The sequence below is a fragment of the Lepisosteus platostomus genome, chromosome 21, assembly GCF_059453375.1.
Source record: "Lepisosteus platostomus isolate fLepPlt1 chromosome 21, fLepPlt1.hap1, whole genome shotgun sequence".
Lineage (NCBI taxonomy): Eukaryota > Metazoa > Chordata > Actinopteri > Semionotiformes > Lepisosteidae > Lepisosteus > Lepisosteus platostomus.
In genome coordinates, this window is record NC_142631.1 from 5,471,787 (window position 1) to 5,490,683 (window position 18,897).

At 37.8% G+C, this 18,897-nt stretch overlaps 1 protein-coding gene across 2 annotated transcripts; it reads right to left on the reverse strand.

The window, feature by feature from the left end:
- Positions 1-278: 278 nt before the first annotated feature.
- Positions 279-12,811, reverse strand: tor1 (torsin family 1). Of its 2 annotated transcripts, none has more exons than XM_088615061.1 (5): positions 12,316-12,811; positions 8,057-8,322; positions 6,513-6,688; positions 5,961-6,088; positions 279-3,370 (listed from the first exon to the last, which is right to left on the reverse strand). In XM_088615061.1, exons 1-5 carry the CDS (start codon positions 12,512-12,514, stop codon positions 3,126-3,128), a joined length of 1,014 nt encoding a protein of 337 aa, XP_088471187.1. In that variant the 5' UTR covers positions 12,515-12,811; the 3' UTR covers positions 279-3,125. The 2 variants fall into 2 exon arrangements, with proteins under 2 accessions (XP_088471187.1, XP_088471188.1); XM_088615062.1 differs by lacking the exon at positions 12,316-12,811 and adding an exon at positions 11,460-11,760.
- Positions 12,812-18,897: the final 6,086 nt, after the last annotated feature.

Sequence of the window (18,897 nt, forward strand, 5' to 3'; positions counted from 1 at the left end):
AGAAAATATTAAATCCTGTGCCCATTAAACAATGGTGCCCAGCTCTGGTCCAACAGGCTTTATAGATATCTTTAAATCAGCGGCACTTTAAGAGCTGGGATAAGCTGTTAAAAGCCCTGGCCTAAAAACCTGTAGGCACAATGACTTTCCAAGATTGAAATTTGGCACCTCTACCTTCAAGACTCACTCTTTGGATGTCGATTTGACAAAATTTAAAAGCAGAAAACTGCAAGTAAAGAGTGCGGTACATACAAATAAAAATGTGAACACTTTTAAACTTTTTTTTTTTACAAAACAAGACTCATATTTTAATGTTTGGCAAATTAAAAAAAGGACATTTTAACAGCACAAAGAGACCGAATGAAAACACGAGTTAAGATCAGACCTGGATTTTACCCAGGTCTTTAGAAATTGCACAATCATAAGCTCCGTTTTTAGGTAAAGCTCCAACTGATTTCTTTTCAGAAAAGATTTTTTTTAAATCACTAAAACCTGCTTGTATTTCATGATGAGAGTGTTAACTATTTTAAATTACTTCCATAACAATTAAGTTTCTCCTCATTTTGAGATTTATTTAAAGAAAAACGTTATTTTGCATGGCATATACTGTACTGTATTAGTATTCGATTTCCAATTGCACATCAGTTTTAAATTATGTGATTAAGTTTTTTTAACATAATAATCATAATCTTATAAAAACACAAAGATATTACATTTCCTACACATTTTCAGTGAAAAGATGTACAGTAAATTGTGTTAAGGCTGGTCTCTTAAGCCTCTTGTAGGAGATATTATTCCATAAAAAGGTTCAAAAGAAAAATTAGGTTCAGGGATTTGGATGGCCATTACTTAGCTTACTCTCTCTTTCTGAAAACAGTGCTCAATTTAGTACAACATTAATTTAAAGCAATTAAAATAACACAAAATTGCTCCCTTGTGCCAAGCAAAATAAAGCATTTCCAAACATTTTTAACAAAAAAATAATTTGTACACCAAAAATATTAAAATCATTCTTTCCAAAATTAAGATTACCTAATGATGAGCTTTTTTTTGGGAAGCTTTGCACCACTACAATTGAAACCTTCAGTGCTTGAAAGTGCTGTGCTCCCACAGAGTACAACATTCTCTCCTACAAAAGAGCGTGCTTACACCACTCTTCTGCCCAGCAGTTCCATTACAGGTTCCAGGATCCATTACCTAAACGTTTTATCCAGTAGAGGGTCATGGGGGAACCGGAGCCTATCCCGGCAAGCAAGTGGCGCAAAGCTGATACATCCTGGTTGGGGTATTAGTTAATTGCAAGGCGCACACACACCAGGGCCAGTTTTCCCAGAAGCCAATTCACCTTAAAGTATGTTTTTGAGCTGTGGGAGAAAACCTGAGCACCTGAAGGAAACCCACACAAATGTGTGAAGAACATACAAACTACACACAGAGAGCACCCAAGCTCCGGGATTGGACCCAGACCCCTAGAGGTGCAAGGCAACACTGCGCCACCATGACACCCTTATTACAGGACATTATAAAAAGCCCTGGAGAAATATTTATTTTAGGACCACACAACGGACTTCATTTTTTTTCCCACAATACACTACAAAACTGGGATTGTATTATAAACTTGTTTGGGGGGAAGCAGAAAATTTTTGTTGACAGTGAAAATTTCAAAAGGGCTGCTAAATTGCAGTATGCACAAGATAGTTCTAGAACAGGTAATGGAATATAAATATTGGCCATTGGAACTTCTTTGATACATTGAAAAGAATCAATTTTTTTACATCTTAAAGTGCTATTCTCATATGTTTATTCTTAAAGTCACCAAGAGGAGCTGAAGGTGCTATGCCTCAGTCTTCTATCTCTCAGCCCAGCATGTCCCAGGAACACCTTTTGATGTTGCAATGGGGAATTGCAAAATGTGTTTCTATTCAAAACCTTCCCAAAATGGAATCACTGTTTCACAGTGGAGTTCGCTGAAATGATCCTGCACCAGACCAAAGGTCTCCAGCACACCAGCGATGGACTGGTTTACCATCTAACCCACTGCAATCTCCACAGTGCCCTGCAGGATAGTCAGCATCAATTGAAGGAGTAGATGAGATATATCTCTCATAGATGACACTAGAACTTACCAATACAGTAGCTGTTGAGTTTTAGGGGTCTCAGTGGATTAGCTAGCTGATTCAACCCCAACAACCTCCAAATGTGCTGAGCCAGTTATGCAGTGGTGCTTAGTGAATCAAAACTGTCAGCTGGCTGACAAAATAGCCCAGGTCCAAACTAGTGATACTGTATGTGGGACCTATTGGGCTTATACTACATTTACAGCAAGTGGCTTTCCAGGTTGGGCCACTCAAAAGTCCCCTTTTCATTAAACTTCTATCACAAAATCAAGAAATCCCACCATTGCTCTTGAAAAATTAGGTCCTCGGTTAATGAAGGCCTCAAAATGTTACACCGATTCACTGGTAAATTCAATTCAATTAAATAAGAACTTAGCATTGGCTATGTGGCACAATGATCTACTATACGATACAGCCAATTAAAAAGACTTGTATTATACATTGGATAAAAGAGCTTCATGTGACAAATGCTGTTTTGTTCAAACATGTGCTATAAGCTCATGGTTTAAAGGCATGTCAATCTGAAAGTAAAAAGATGAAACTGTAATGACACTGTCTATGAAAATACATACGATGGCACCAACGGGTTTACACTATAAACCAGTCCTCTAATGTTGTTTTTAAAAAATCTGGTTCACATTTTTAAAAAATCCCGTTTTAATTCCAAAAATGAATTTGAACAGAACTTAAAATATACATCATCACTGTCACGTTGCCCAAGATGTCATATCAAATCACAACTTTTTTCAATATGACAGAAAGAAATGGACACTGAAGCAGTTTTTATCATCCTTAATTGTCTTTCAATCCAGAGAGGAACTACTTGGATGCACTGTCTCCAAAGTCCAGCTTCTTCCCAGCCTTAGCACTGGGTTAAGAGAGCTACGAGACTGAACAGGGAGGCATAATCAATGCCATCAGGTTCTTTCTTTTTAACTCCAACTGTCAGATATCAGTTCCCCTGCAGTTTTAGAGGCCTGTGGAATCCAATGATGTTTTTCCAGACTTCTAGATGTAGAAGTCTAACTTTCCTCCAATAGTTTTGCAGCCCTTGACAGAGAAGACTTTTTCATCTTTGGGGAAATAGTTCATTTCACTGGCAACACTGCTGGCTGCTTCCTCATCTGGCTCTATTCCGCGGGCTCTCATCTCAGCTAACACACACATCCTCACATGTTTGTACTCCAGGGGCAGGAAGGGAATGAAAAAGTCCACCAAGTTCTTATCGATGAGGCTGGTGTGCCAAAATCCACCTAGAAGAACACAGGGGCAGAGCAGGAATTATGACAGGCTTCAAATGTGAAATCCATTGCATCTATATGTGCTGAGTGAATTTGTGTGCTGGGATGTTCCTAGCTGTTTGTGGGCACATTTGGCTTCAAAGCCAAATAATTCAGCAATATCCAGGTTCTAAGAGGCTGATATCACTGATGATAATGGATTTACTGCCACTTAGCCTGTTATATGTACAACAAGATAAGTATTTAATGTGCATGTCACCATCACTTTGCCTATTTCTAATGTTTTATGTATGTGTCTAATGTGACTAGAGTATCATTAATAAATTTTTATTTTTTGGTTAAATTACCAAAATATGCAGACAAGACAAAATGTCATGATTAGTTTATCACTTTTGTCTTTTTCATCTAATAATAAAACAGGGATATAAGGGGACAAGAGCACATTAAGGGTGTTTGCTTAAAGGCATTAAAATCGAAGGGATATACAGTGCCTTCAGAAAGTACTCACCCCCCATTGATTATTTCTTGTTCTGCTGTGTTGCAAAGTCACATTAAAGCTTATTTAAAAGAGATTTTTCCCCTCCTGTAGAAGTAATTCTCTAAATGTTAAAATGAAATGAAGTATTTTGATGTCTTCAGAATTATATTAAAAATAAAAATCTGAAAATTCCCCCCCTTGTTTTAACTACCTAAATTGGCTGATGTATTCAATTATCAATTACACACTAAATACATTAACAAGGTACACCCTGTGCTCATTTCAAATCCACCTGTGTTCAACTGCTTGATTGCACAATAAATATCACTAACTTTGTGAGGTCTCAACTAAAACAGCAGATCAGATCGGTCCTGCTGTCATGAAGACCAAGGAGCTGCCCGTGGAACTTTGATAAGAATTTGTTAGGAGGAAAAAAGCTGAAGAAGGTTACAAAAAGATTGGCAAAGCTTTGAACCTTCCTAGGAGCACCGTGAAGTCCATTGTAGCAAAATGGAAACATAATGGCACATACTAAGATCACGCTGTCCTACCAAATTGAACAACCAGACAAGAAGGGCAACTGTCAGAGAAGTGATCGAGAGGCAAGCTACAACACTGACAGAGTTGCAGAGCTCTTTGGCTGAAATGGGAGAAACTGACCAGACATCAACAATCTCTTCAGCACTTCACAGATTCGGCCTCTTTGGGAGAGCGGCTAGAAGGAAGCCAGTTCCGAGAAGGGCCAACATTAAGTCATGCCTGGAGCTTGCTAGAAGCCATGTGACAAAACCTGAAACCCTTTGGAAGAAAATTTTGTGGTCTGAGGAGACTTAAGTTGAGCTTTTTGACCTGAAAGGAAAGCACTATGTTTGGCGCAAACCAAATACAGCCCAACACCCAGGTAACACCATCCCTACCATCAAGCATGGTGGTGGCAGCATCATGCTCTGGGGTTGCTTTTCAGCAGGAGGAACTGGAAAGCTTGTTGCCATCAAGGACAATATGGCTGGAGCCAAATACAGGCAAATCCTTGAGATCTGCATTCAGGGCAAAGATTCATTTTCTAGCAGGACAATGACCCAAAGCACACGGCAAAAACCATCAAGGAATGGCTTGGAAAAAAAAGGAGGTGAGTATTCTGGAATGGCCCAGCCTGAGCCCAGACTTGAATCCAATTGAAAATTTGTGGTATGACCTGAAAATTGCTGTCCACTGACGCTCTCCATCTAATTTTGCAGAGTTAGAGCAAATTTGCATTGAAGAATGGGCAAAAATTCCACAATCTAAATGTGAAAAGCTCATACAGACATACCCAAGAAGACTCGTGGCTGTAATTGCTGCTAAAAGACTATGTACAAAGTATTGACTCAACGTGTTAAAATTTGGAGGTGTAACAGGAACAAAATAAGAAAGGGGTGAGGGGGTGAATTCTTTCTAAAGGCACTCTATTTACACAAAGGGGTATGGGGATCTGGAACAGCCACCTCTTCAGTACTGACACTGTTACTGCAAGTTCCAAATTCTAGAGATCCTTCGAGAGGTTTGACAGCAACCAAATGAAAAGGGCAGGCCAGTTGTTCTCTTTTCAACTGCTACCTTTTTGTTCACATCTCAGAATCAAATGTCAAAACTGTCAGAATCAAATCAAAGATTATTAAAATCCTCAATACAAAACAGAATTCTACTTTTATCCTTAAAGTCGCATGTAAAGAGTTTTAAAAAGCTTATGAGAAACAGAAATCAAGAAATCAGAAGTCAAAGCAAGTTACTCTTCTGGCACTGCAAAGTGACTTAAAATCAGTGACCTCAAGATTGCCAGAAAACAAAATGTAACATTATTAATTTCTCTGACAGACACTTTTATCCACATCAACTTCCATGTGTTTCAATTACCTATATATTTATATCAATAGAGTTTCTGGTAACAATCTATACAGATAACATCTTGATCAAGGGGACACCAACAGAGTACCAACAATCCCACCTGGGATTTGAACCAGCATCCCAACCACACCTCCATGCTGCCATTCCCAGGTCACATCTCGACTAAATTTTGCAGAGAAACCAAGCGAGAGGCAGGAGAGCAGAAAGTGAGAGGAAAGACAAGAAACAAATGTGTCGTACTCTTCTTGTTGTTGAAGACATCAAGAGAGACCTGGGTCTCCAGGTCCTTTAGCTGAATGTCTTCTCTCTCCTTCCCATCTTTCCAGAAATCAAGGACAATTCTCGTTATGTTTTCGCCACCAGCATTGCTGTGAAAATGGAAAGATGGGGGGAGAAGCAGAAGAGAGAACTGATTGGTGTCAAGGCTCCTTGACAGTATCATCAAATTCATTTGAAACACAGAAGGCAAGAAATGTTGCTACGACTCTTCATGAACCAAAACTATTTAAACTGAAGAGCTTCTGTAGGCACTTATGCCGGACTAGACTGTCATTTTCATTAAAACAAAAACATCCAATATGGTAGGAAAACAAGAATCCAAGGTAGGAGACAGACTTTGTTTTGACAGTAACTATATATTTTACATTCATAGCATTAAGTGTTGAGGGATGTAGTACTCTTTCAAAGGACTTCTATTTGATGTAGCTTAATTTATGAACAAAGGTGCTGACTGTACATACTGAGTGCACTAGAACAAAGCCTAAAGTGAATAGAGTAAATCTTCTAATATACCTGAGAAAGATGAATATAGACTGGCGATACGATACGCCATCCAGATTTTCATAGTAATCAAGGAATGGTTTTATGCTGTCAATCAGTCCAGGGTGCATTTTATCCATTTCATCGAATATGAACAGGGATCGAGCACAATTGGTCACATTCCCTCGAATCCACTGCTGTAGTTGCACCTGTACAGAAGGCAAAGATGCAGATGATACAAATGAGCAAGGGTCCAACAGCTGAGTCTCATAACCAAAGTCAGATAAACAAATATTAATAATTTCTTCAGCAATCCAAAAAATAAGAAACAGCAATTTTAAATAAAGTTTTGCATTTCACAAAGTGAAAGCTGGGAAAAAAAGCTTTAGGCAAAAAAAAATTCTGAAGCCCTTCATGTACTGCTGTTTGGAGAAAAAGTATACCGAATGTTGCCATCAGACTCCACAAAGTTTCAAGTTCTAAAATGAAGGATTTAGGTTTTTCATTACATGGGTTATTTTGGGGTTTTTACTTTGAATACCATCAAGCCCAGAATATTTTCAGTAGCCAGAAGAATTAAATTAAAATATTTCAGCTGTCTTAAAGGCAATAGTGCAAAAACTAAATGGAAAATAAGTCTTTATGAACAAGTTTGTTTAAGAGTTTGCCTTCTCCCACATTAGGCTGACTTAGGTCAAAGTCCTGTTTGCTAAGCTTGAACCCAGTGGCCCTTCATTTTGAAGTCACTTATCTTTATTGAGTCACAGTATACAAGGTAACATCTCAACAGGTTACTATACAAACAAGATGTATCAGGCAGCCTGACAGTTTCTATAAGCACTGGCATAATGGAGTTTAAGTATTTGAGGAAAATCAGTTGGGCAGAGTTTCTTGTTGCTTTAATGAGCATCAAGTGGGTTAAAATTGATGGGCAAGCCATTAATTAACCCAGAAGGAGCTTTAAAGACAAGACACATACAGTAGGTAAGGCAACATTCCAGCTGGTTTTCAGTCCTTTCTTATGATTATTGTAATCACAAAAGAAAAAGTAACATGTAAATCCATCCATCCTTTTTTTTTACTGTTTCATCCAATTCAGGGTTGCAGGGGCAGCCAGAGCCTATTCTGGCAAGCAAGGTGCACAAGGCAGGACAGACAGGCACGCTGTACAGGAAGCCAGTCCATTGCAGGACACTCACACAGACACACACACACACACACACACTCACACTGGGGCCAATTTTCCCAGAAGCCAATGAACCTACCAGTATGTCTTCGGACTGTGGAAGCAAACCAGAGCACTAAGGAGGGAACCCACGTGAACATGGGGACAACATACAAACTCCACACAGATAGAACCCCAAGCCCAGAATTGAACCCAGGGCCCCAGAACTGTGAGGCAGCGATGCTAACTACTGCGCAGCCAACATTTAAATCATGTAACTTAAAAAAAACATTTTTAGAACAAAGTGTACTGAAGTGTACTAAAAAGGCTGTTCAAACATGGTATTTCAGACACAATAGAGGTTTATTAGGTTAGACTTTTGTAGAGCAGGTGTTGCATACGACTCACTTACCTTATACTGGTCAACGTGACTGGGGTGGGGAAAATGAGCAGTGGAGACAAACTGGTGCACATAGCCACTTGCCATGCCTTTCTTGTAAACATTCTCGGCTATCAGCTGCGTGACGAAGTTCTTGCCCGTCCCAGTCCACCCATGGAGGGAGAGAACCAGCGGCTTCTTCGGGTTTTTGTTGTTCATGAAGCCTGTAACTGCCTTCAGAATAACCTTGGAGGCCACGTGCTGGCCGAACAGTTTCTTCTCAAGATCAGCCTCCAGACCTGGGGGAATAAAAATGAGGAAAAAAATCCTCAATTTCAAGAAACATTTGACAGCTAACATAAGATATGCTCCTTCCTGAAAGGGCTCAATTAGAACCTTAAATTAATGACAAAATGCAGAAACTTTCCAAATTACTCTTCAGGTACTCTACCTGGTTAATTTTCTCAAATTATAAGAGCATGTCGGTAGGATCTTGTACTCTCAATGCTAAAGCCCAGGTTCAATATACTTACAGTATAGCCTGATCTCATTAGATCTCAAAATTCAAACATGCTGAATCTGGCCATTAAGGGGATGTGAGACAACTATGGTAAACCATCATCTTGTTGTTGAGGGTGACTACTGTAGTGGTGAAGATAACTCATAAGGTACAGAAATACAGAAAACCTACACAATACAAGCTTCCTTCACCTTATGGCTTATCCATTTTTAGTTTACCTAAATTCTTGCAAAACCTGTATTTCTTATGGTAGGTAAGGGAATGAGGACCATAACTTAAAATCTTCCAACTTCCGTGACTAAGAAATTACAGGACTATGTCTAATCACCTAGTCTTACCTAAAATCTTAGAGAAAATGGTTCCAAACCAACTACATGATTTCCTTAAGTCATGCGATATCTCAAACTTGTTCATGCTACTCATAGCATAGTGTCCTTTAGTCTCTGAATTGCATTGCCCTTATACTACTAGATAAATGCAGCTTTTGACACCTTTGGCCACCAAATATTAATTGTTTAGAAACATTACACTTCTTGTTATAGATTTGTGCTCTCTTTTAAATTATACCCACATCTGGAGTCCCACAAGGTTCCCTTTTCAGGCCTACTGTTTTCACTACACATGTTCCCACTATGAGACATCATCATAAAACAATGTACAGTGCAATTTTACTGAAATCAGAATTTAGGAGTATTGTTTGATCAAGAACTCTCATTTGATTTACACATAAACATGCATAAAGTAGCTTTTTTCCCCATCTAAAAAATACATCTTCAAGATAAAGTGATTTCTCTCAACGAACAGCACAGAATAACTGGCACATTCATTTCTTACATGCAGACAAGACAATTAAAGATAATGGGCTATATTCTGGAAAGCTATATCCAGACCTCAGTTCATTCATAATGTCGCTGCACATCTCTTTGCTAAAAAAAACCTCAAGCATATAATTCCAGTATTAACACCTTTACACTGGCTCCCACATCATTACAGGACATAGTTTAAAGCAACCCTTTAGACCTACAAAGCACTAAAAGGTCACACTCCCACCATATTTAGAAGAACTTCTAACAACAAACACACCAAGCAGAGCTCTTTGGTCTGAGGACAGCAGGTACTTACTGTAGTAGTCTTAAGAATCTCCAAAATAACAGTTGGTTTAATCTACAAGTTACAAGGCCCCTCATAGGCTCAAGACCTATTTGTTTAGTCCATTTGGTTTTTCTTAGCCTATACTATCACAGGGCAATGTTCAGAGCATGATGCATGAATTTATTTACTTCTTACGGTGGCCCTAAACCCCGTCACACACTTCTCATCATTTTCAGATTTCCACTGTCAGGATCCCAGCACTGGGTTCTGGGTTCTCACGCTAAGCATACATGTCTCGATGGCCAGCGACATCAGATCTAGGACAGCAGAATCCCAGCCCTTGATGTTATATATATAATATATAACATTACTTTATTAACCCTTTACAATTTCTTGCATTAGGAATGATCTTTTCGCATACCCCAGACAATCTATTACAGAGATTGTCCACAATGTATTTAAAGTTAAGATACCACAAGCTCTCTGCATGGTGGGGGAGGCACTATAAGGCCCAGAAGTTTATTTTCTCACACTGGGAGTTCTAGTTTTCATCTCCTCCACGCCCACATGGCTTACCGTTGATTTGTTATCAACTGCTATATAATTCTAAACATGCTTTTGTCTTAAACTGTTGTGAAGTGCAATATAACAAATAAAAAATTAAAATCTTGATCGACTGTAGTCAATTCTCTTCTTCTTTGCCTGATCTACTACTATGTAGTGGGGCTGTTTGTGCATGACACCTGCCACATATCTCTCAGGTTGGAGCTGAGCTTCAGTTATGGATGAATGACGAGACTTCCCTCAAATCTGTAAAGTGCTACACAAATACAATAAATTATTAATAGATGGAACCAGATGTAGCCATAAACCAACACAATGAATCAAAGTCAAAAGACACGGGACACATCAGACTAGTGAACCATCATATCCACTAATATTATCTTTTGTGGAATAATGCAATGTCAGCTTCAGCTTTGATCATAATATTCCTGTTAGGTGCTTTAATAAAACAACAACACCAACAGCACGCTGGAATCCCTATCAGACACTAGCAGAAGCTGATCCCCTCCCTGTCACAGCAAGTGCGCATATATACATATATAAACAGTCTGTGTTATTAGGTGGGTCTTCATCTTTTACAGTAGAGACATACAGTATGATTTTAATTTTCCGCCTCAGGTTGGCACGAACAGTTATACTGTATGTACCACATTTTTCTTTTAAGAAATGGAAAGAATCTATGGTACCAACCAGGACATAAGATTCAGATTTTGTACAGCTCACTATGGATATTTAAAAGTATTTTAATCACAATCACACTAAATATGTGACAGAATAGTGAATCGAATGTAGGACTATTCTGTAAACAGAAACTAAAGTATTTTTTTATTTTGAATTATACATATTTGTGTGCCACTGTAGTGTGTGCATTTTGTATACAGTAAAAACTGCATTCTCCGTTATTTACAACAGGACTCCTACAATGTTTTAGCTACTTATAGAACAAAAAGCGCGAATTAGTTTAAATGAAAATAGAAAGCAAAAACCAATCACAAGACATTATATGAAAAATAAACTACATTTGATTGCATGAAACAATAATTTCTTAATGTATTTTGCGATGCAAAAGACTTCAAACCAGATGGTAAAAACTGGTATAGTGACTGAAAAAATCAGAAATTCAACAAAATAATTAACGGTTTCTACCTGTCGCCGACATCTTGCTATCGTCGAAATCGAAACTATCTTTGTCGATATTATTTCTTAAATTAAAATCTAAATCAACACAGAAACTTAAAATTACGAATGGTGTTGCCTTACCGGTGGAATTAAATGCGATCCATTTGTCGTTACAGTTTTCATTAAAGTAATTGTATATTGTTCTTCCTAAATATGCACTTATGCCCCCAACTATAAAAGTGGTAGAGATGGGCTCAAATGCATGAATGCACACGAAGGAAGTATAAAGAAACAGCAGCAGACCCTGGCGCAGATTTCTCATGATATATTTTAAACAAAAGATATAGAGTGTAAAGAACAGTTTTTCCAGTGTAGCCAAAAACAAGCCTGCATGGAAAAGAGAACAGAGCCTGTCAGCTAACTACATCCGCAAATGACGTCCTTTCAGTGCGACAGGGCGGTTCGGTAAAACCCCCAAACGCTTCCGTCACCAATGCATATGAAATTTTCCTGTCACTAAAATCTAATTTCACCAGCTTTTACTAATAAACTTGCTATTAAAAATAATAACTGCAATAATCACGTTATCTGTAAGAAAGATTCTTAAACTAGTAAAAAATACAATGAAAAACTTACAGAAATCATGACACGCAAAAATATATTATCCCAACGTTAATCAGTTGCAATGTATGCACATGATAAATTATTAGTGGTAATACAATAGTGTCCTTGCAAATAGGACATCCTAGTAGAATATAATGAGTTGTAAAAGCATTTGTGATCTTGAAAAACAAAAATGCTAAACTCAACGCACAGTTTATGTACAAAGTTACTTAACGAATTCGCAGTACGTGAATACATTTGTGCCGGAGACGCACATCTTAACTCTTATCAATAGAAACCGAACCAGGTAGTTATAACAAATATACCTGTATACCAAGACCAGGTACGAATGAGAAATACCGTAGGACCTTAGAACTAATAGAAAATACCTTACCAGATCTGTTAAAGGAGATCCACTCTTCTCTACAGCACTCGTGAAAGTAGTAGAGCACATTCTGGTAGGTGGCGAGGAAGCCAGTGAGGGCTGCCGCCATACCCACGGCGATGCTGGTAGTGATGGGCTCAATCGCTGCTGCCATCATCACACTCCAAGACGTCCAAACGACAAGAAAAACTCGACCCTGAAGTTTCATTGTTGTCTCTCTTGTTGCTTTCCTTATCAACAAAAACCGAATAAACTCCTTGGGGGGAAAACGTTTTTGAAGAAGTCACTGTACTGTGCTAAGGTTATAAAAACATTTACTTCTAAAACACAAAACGTGTAGTTTACTCTAGGAACAGTATATATTCAGTTTTCCAAAAACGTGGTCTGTCAATATCAGGACTTTCAGTTTTTTTTTTGGTGTGTTCTAACTCACATACACGAAATAAGTTCACTATACCACTACAATCTTTGATCCTCTTCAGTGAATCGACAGCTTGCCTGCTCACTAATCTTTATGACGTCATTTCCCGAAGTCGACGCCATCTTTATCAGGGGAAAAGGTGAGGGGCAAGGTGCATGTTCAGAAGTGAGCTGCTTATCCTTTGAGAAAGTATCATTATACAGTATGTCGTGTTAGTTTTTATTATGGTGATAATGAAGATAAATAAAAAAACACGGCATCCACGTTATTGCGGCAAGAGATCTTTGCATCAGCTTTAATTAAAAACGCATAGCAATGTATATGTGGCTACTGTTGAACTACAATTTCTACCTAAAACAGCCAACCTTTATCATAAATAACTGAAGACTAGCATTATCTCGGAAAAGACGGAATTAATAATTAAAATGGGCAACTATTTTACACAATAAATAACAGCATTGAACGGGAACAGACTTCAAAGCATACTGTCCATTTTAATTAACCTGTTGTTAACATTGATAAATTAGTATCCAAACGTCGAAATATGTTTTTCTTATGTAAAAATGTTAACATAATACCAACGAAATGGCAAGGTTAATGTAAACATTTGGTTTGCATCATCCCATCTTTGCCCTGAATGAACTTTGAACATCAGAATGAACGTCGACTCCAGGATGGAATTATACCGCTATTACTACAGAACGAAATTATTTGGCAGCCTAGAGATGTTACCAAATTCTGAGTGACTTTTAACCCACAGTGTTTAAAACTGATAAATGACCAGACAAACATTGCTAACTCTATCGCCTGCATGAACTCAAAGCTAAGAAAAATGCAGTTTAGTAAGCACAGAACTAAAATCAAAATGTTGTCTTATTTGAAACCTTTTACAAATTTGTATACTTACAGTAAGTCTAACAACAAAATTGAATTAGGCACATGTAGTAATACAGACCTAATATAATATTTAAGCACCACACAGACTATCAATCATGTGCTCTTAGGTCGAGAGCTGAAATTACATTGGGCCTTCACTGTTCACGGTCACAAGGTTACTCTGTAGTTTTCCACTCTACACTACCATGAGAATCACAATGTTTAAACGGAAAAAAAAACACTTCGAAATTTTCAGTTTGACGGCCACAAATTTTAACTAACATCACAAGAAAAACATGTGCTTTCATACGAACGAATTTACTCAGGCATTAAAAGGAATACATCTATTGCAAACGACAACCGGTACAATAATATTGATTGTATAGAAACACGACATAGCACTTTTAGGTTTTCTCGTTGCTTTTTGGGAAACATAACTATACATTCCCTATAGGTTCAAATTATTTAACTGACAGTACCAATTCTGTTATTGACACTAGATGTCACTAAAGCGTCAAAGATTAATGTGCTTTAAAATTATTATAACTATTTTTGCTTTTATGGTATACTAAAAATATTATTAGGAACGTTGTTTTTTTTATTTGGAATTTGTATTCCCTACATTTCTACATGTATATGTGATGTAAGCAATTCAACCGACTTTAACCCAAAATGTTTTGTTTGAAATAATAGAAATGAATGTAAAGAAAAATGATAAAAATAAACTAAAACGAGAAGACAAAAATGGCAGTAGGAATTAAAATAAGGCTTTCAGCCAAACATTGTTTTTCAGATTTCTGTATTGATGCTCAGTTTTTAATCTCATTCTAAATTAACATTAACCTTTTGTGCTATATATGAAGTAGAGTACTTCCATTTTGAAGCAATAAAATAAGTGTGTGTAGATCTTCATCATTCTAAAGATAAAAGAAAACAGGAAATCATCTAGATTTAAAAAATGTAGTAAAATGCATTTCAAGACCCTAATAGTCTAATACGCATTCAATGTGTTTCTTTTCTGAAACTGGATTTTAATGTAATAATTTAAAAACCGTACCATTTTCTTTTTCTACATGAATGAAAAGCGGGAGAGTGTTAGTTATAAAAAGCATGAAGTCAAGTCACATTTCTCCTGTGTTCTGCTGTTACATCCTCTGCACACGTTAACAATGTTGGAATAAGACCTGAAATAGCTGTAATTGATTCCATCTGGCCCCCAGCAGACCAGAGCAAGCAGTCTATAATAGATGAATGGTAAGTTCAGAAGAATGTGCAGAGCCTCAAGACAAATAAACCTGACTATCACAGCCTGCAGGATTCAATTCACACTCCAATTGTACCCCACTTCATCAAAGACTCATTATCCATCCATTATCTATTAGCACAAAGACGCATACTCCTGGTAAGGGTCACACTGAACGATAAATTAAGTTGTAGGAGGTGCTGTATCATAAATAATTCGCTAGCCCAGGACTGCCTCCTGTTACTTCTACCATTTTTTTTTCTGCTTGAACTGCTTGGTTTCCCCCCTCCCACACATACGTGCCATTTCTAGCAAACGATTAATTAAGAATTATTAGCATTTTCATAGAACATTTCATCCCAAAGGATCCAAATGCTCTTTACAAATGAACGGGAATCCACTTCACTCACCTCCTTCTGTTGGAAGGGAAGGTCTGAAGACTTTATCTTTCATTCTTGGATATCTGTATTGGGGCATACACTGTCATGTGTTGGAGGTGGTTGTTATCCACACTACAAGGTGAACCTACAAGAAGCCCGACAAATCTACAGTATGTCAAAGGTAAGAGCTATATAACTAAAAAGGACACCTTCCTCTTCTTTAACTAGTCTCACAGGCCACCCTTCCTACTGTCACAACTGGCCGACATGACAACGCTTAGACTTTCACTACTCTTTATATGCCAAGAGAGCTCGTTCAGTATATCAACCCCTTATGGTTTGGAACTGGCAAGGCTTGTGCAGCAATGACAAATCCTTTGGCTCAGCAGATTTTGTTAGCTTGCCTGTGGACATGTGGCTTTTGTGGTCTGGGAGATGCCTGAGAGATGCCAGTTGAATCTGGGTAAGAGATGAACCACACACACCACAGATGCGCGTGCCCCAGAACACGCAAGACAACATTATGGTTTGAATGTTGGGCAATGAGACAGTCCAGGCTTCGTTTTCCTCTCTGCAGCAGTTCCAAAACTCTCCTGACCTACTGTGTATAAAGATACAATACTCTGTCCCACAGCCACAGGCTCCCCAACAATATAAACTTAATTCAGTGATCACTACATATACAACACGTGTTTATATTTGAGAACAATTTGATCCAAGACAAATGGTCAAACATCAATAGAATTTTGGTTCCAGAGGAGAGTTTTATTTTTAAGAACAAGTTCATTTAAATTCTGTTTAATTGCAGTGGTGTTGAATGTTACAGCTAAATACCTCAGGTATTACTCTTGAAGGTTTTCAAATATTTACATATGTAGGAATTAAGTTAAGTACTTCTTTCAACATGAACATAACTATTTCAAATGATGCATGTATGGTGTTACCAGAAGTTAGAAATCACAGGAGAGCCCATTACAATTTAATGCAGGCCTATATTTTCTGGTTCTTTGATGCTTTATAATTGCTCAGGATGGGCAGCTATTCAGATATGCAGCCACAATCTTGTAATTTCCCAGACAAAAACATGGCAAGATGCAATGGAAAAAGAAGCCCACTTTATTTAAATCCAAGGTATTTAGTGTGTCTCTGATGACTCTGATGACTCCTGCAACAGAATTTCTGCAGAAACCAACCAACAGCTACAGAAGTTACAGTATATTTCAGGTTCAGTAAAAGTAGCAGCAAAACAAACAGCCTTTACAGCGGCTGTATAGCCTGAGAATACATATTCCTCATGATACCTCTCTCTCAGGAGGAATGTTAGTTATAAATCAAGAAGCAGAAGATATGTTTAATGGCTTCTTCACTCACCAAATTCGTGTTTGATGAATGAAACATGAAACAGGAATATTACAGTACGACATGTGGTGAGGCTGTTACTGTACACCACCACAAGGAAACACAGATGTACAGTACTGGAGCTGAATTGTGAAGAAAGATTTGTCTTTATTTATTTTTTTATTACAATTGATAAAACAGCACGCCTGTGATTTTTATTAACTTTTTATTCGGGGCATTCTCCAAGAGAGTATCACGGGTGGATGCTGTGTTTATTTTTCTGGTTTGTAAATCTTATAAATATGCCCTGTCTGTGCAGAGCATTCGCTGTGTCATGATTTTGAAGTTATAATTCTCTTGACACACTCACACAGTGATCATGTTACCTGTACCTCATGTACTTTGTGTTATAATATAAAACTCCTGCACATCTTATATTACACAAAAATAGCTATAGCAATAGAAACAGCATTTTGTTTAAAATTGTGTGGTGACCGTTGAAAATGTTGGTGATAGAGGAATGTGATAAAACAAAAGGTTTATTGTATCTCTTACAAAAGTACTTTGAAAAATCACTACCACTTATGGCTCTGTGGTCTACCTTATACCACTGGTACAGAACACCCCCACATACAGTGTTCCTACCTAGCACAACAGTAACTTACTTCATTATATCTGCTGTGACCCAAGGCTTTTCCAACACATACTGTTGTACAAGGCTTGATAATCCTCTGTAGAAAAAGGCTGATTTGAAGTGGGGGAACCACATGGACAGATGCCAAAATAAAACAAGCTCATTCAAGTCCAATAGAAGGAATCTGGACATTATACTGTATATGAGTCAAAGGTTTTCCATGAATTATATCTGGGAATGGTAACAAAATGTTTTTCTACTTGCAGAACTGAAAAGTAGCAAGCGCATGGCCTTACATGTAAATGTGGATTGTTTATCTTGGTCTCACTGGCAAAGGAATATGAATCCTAAAGCAATTGAACATATGCAAAATGAAGAGGAGTTTTCTGCGGGTAATTCTGTTCTGCATTTTAATTGTTAAACGTAGAATAAAGCTAAAGTCCACAACAAAGCAAGGGTTTATTAACTCATACTGACAGCCTGTTTCCTGCTATTCTACGGCTGTAAAGCATTTTTTTGTACCTTGAAACATGCAGTTAACAAAGTCTGTATATGGTATTAACCAGAAAAGTACCATTACCTTTGCCCCTGTTTTTATCATTTTGAAATTCTGTTTCCTTTTAGGCCTACACGAAATACATTTCTGGTTTTGGGAAGCAGGGCATTGCTGAAAGACAACCAAACATTCTCCATTTCTTCCCCTCAATCGCTGTCTGGTATTCACATGAAGGAAGGAAGCTTTGAAAGATGTCCACTGGCCCTGTTGCACCGGTTTGTCCCATGAGATGCTTCATATTGAACCCTGGTACACAGTACAAAAACAAATCTGACACACTCACTGCCAATCACTGCACAGCAACTATTCTTAGGACTGTTCTTAGGATTGACAAGATTGCAGGTTCTGTTTCTAATAGGAAACAGAGAATAAGCAAACACAAACACACTGAAACACTGAAACAAAAGAAATCCCAGTATCAATGTGCCACTCCTCACTGGAGCTTGAAACTGGGAAGGCTGGGTAATATAACATCCTCACAAAATTAAGATTTATTTGGGTTATGCAGTTGTGGAAAGTTAAAGGGTAAAGGTTATAAGGCAAACTGCAGTACTGTGCTGTGTAAAGCCCAAATTCCGATATAACAGGACAGTATTTCTTTTTTTCAAACAGGCTTCTGGACATAATAAGTGTAAGAAATAAAAGGAAGACATTACTCTTCCATCTTAGTCATCATGGAAAGTATTCAAAGAAATATTAAAAACCAACTAAAACTCACTGAAAGTTTGGACAGGCCTCCCATGTAGCTGATATTTCCAGTGAGATATAATTTTTGGTTGTCATCAGGAAAATGCTGGCACATTTAAAGATCTACAGAGAGAAAGAAGACCATTACGTCCAAGAACATGTTTTGTTTTTCTTTAAATGTTCACTGGAACAGACTATTTCTCCTGCTCAATACTTTCTGCTGTGTGTAAAGTTACAGAACTAAAAGGCACAACTGTTGCTTGAACATGTTAGACCCTGCCATGAACCTTTTTACTGCAGAGGTGTAAAGCAACTCAAATATTACACAATATAGCTGCACTATGTCCCCTGATACTCTAAAAATGAGGCATTCCATCATACCTGAGACAGGTGAAAAAAAATTAAGCAAATCAAATTTGGCAAGATGATCTGAAGTTCTAAAGTCTCCTGGCAAAT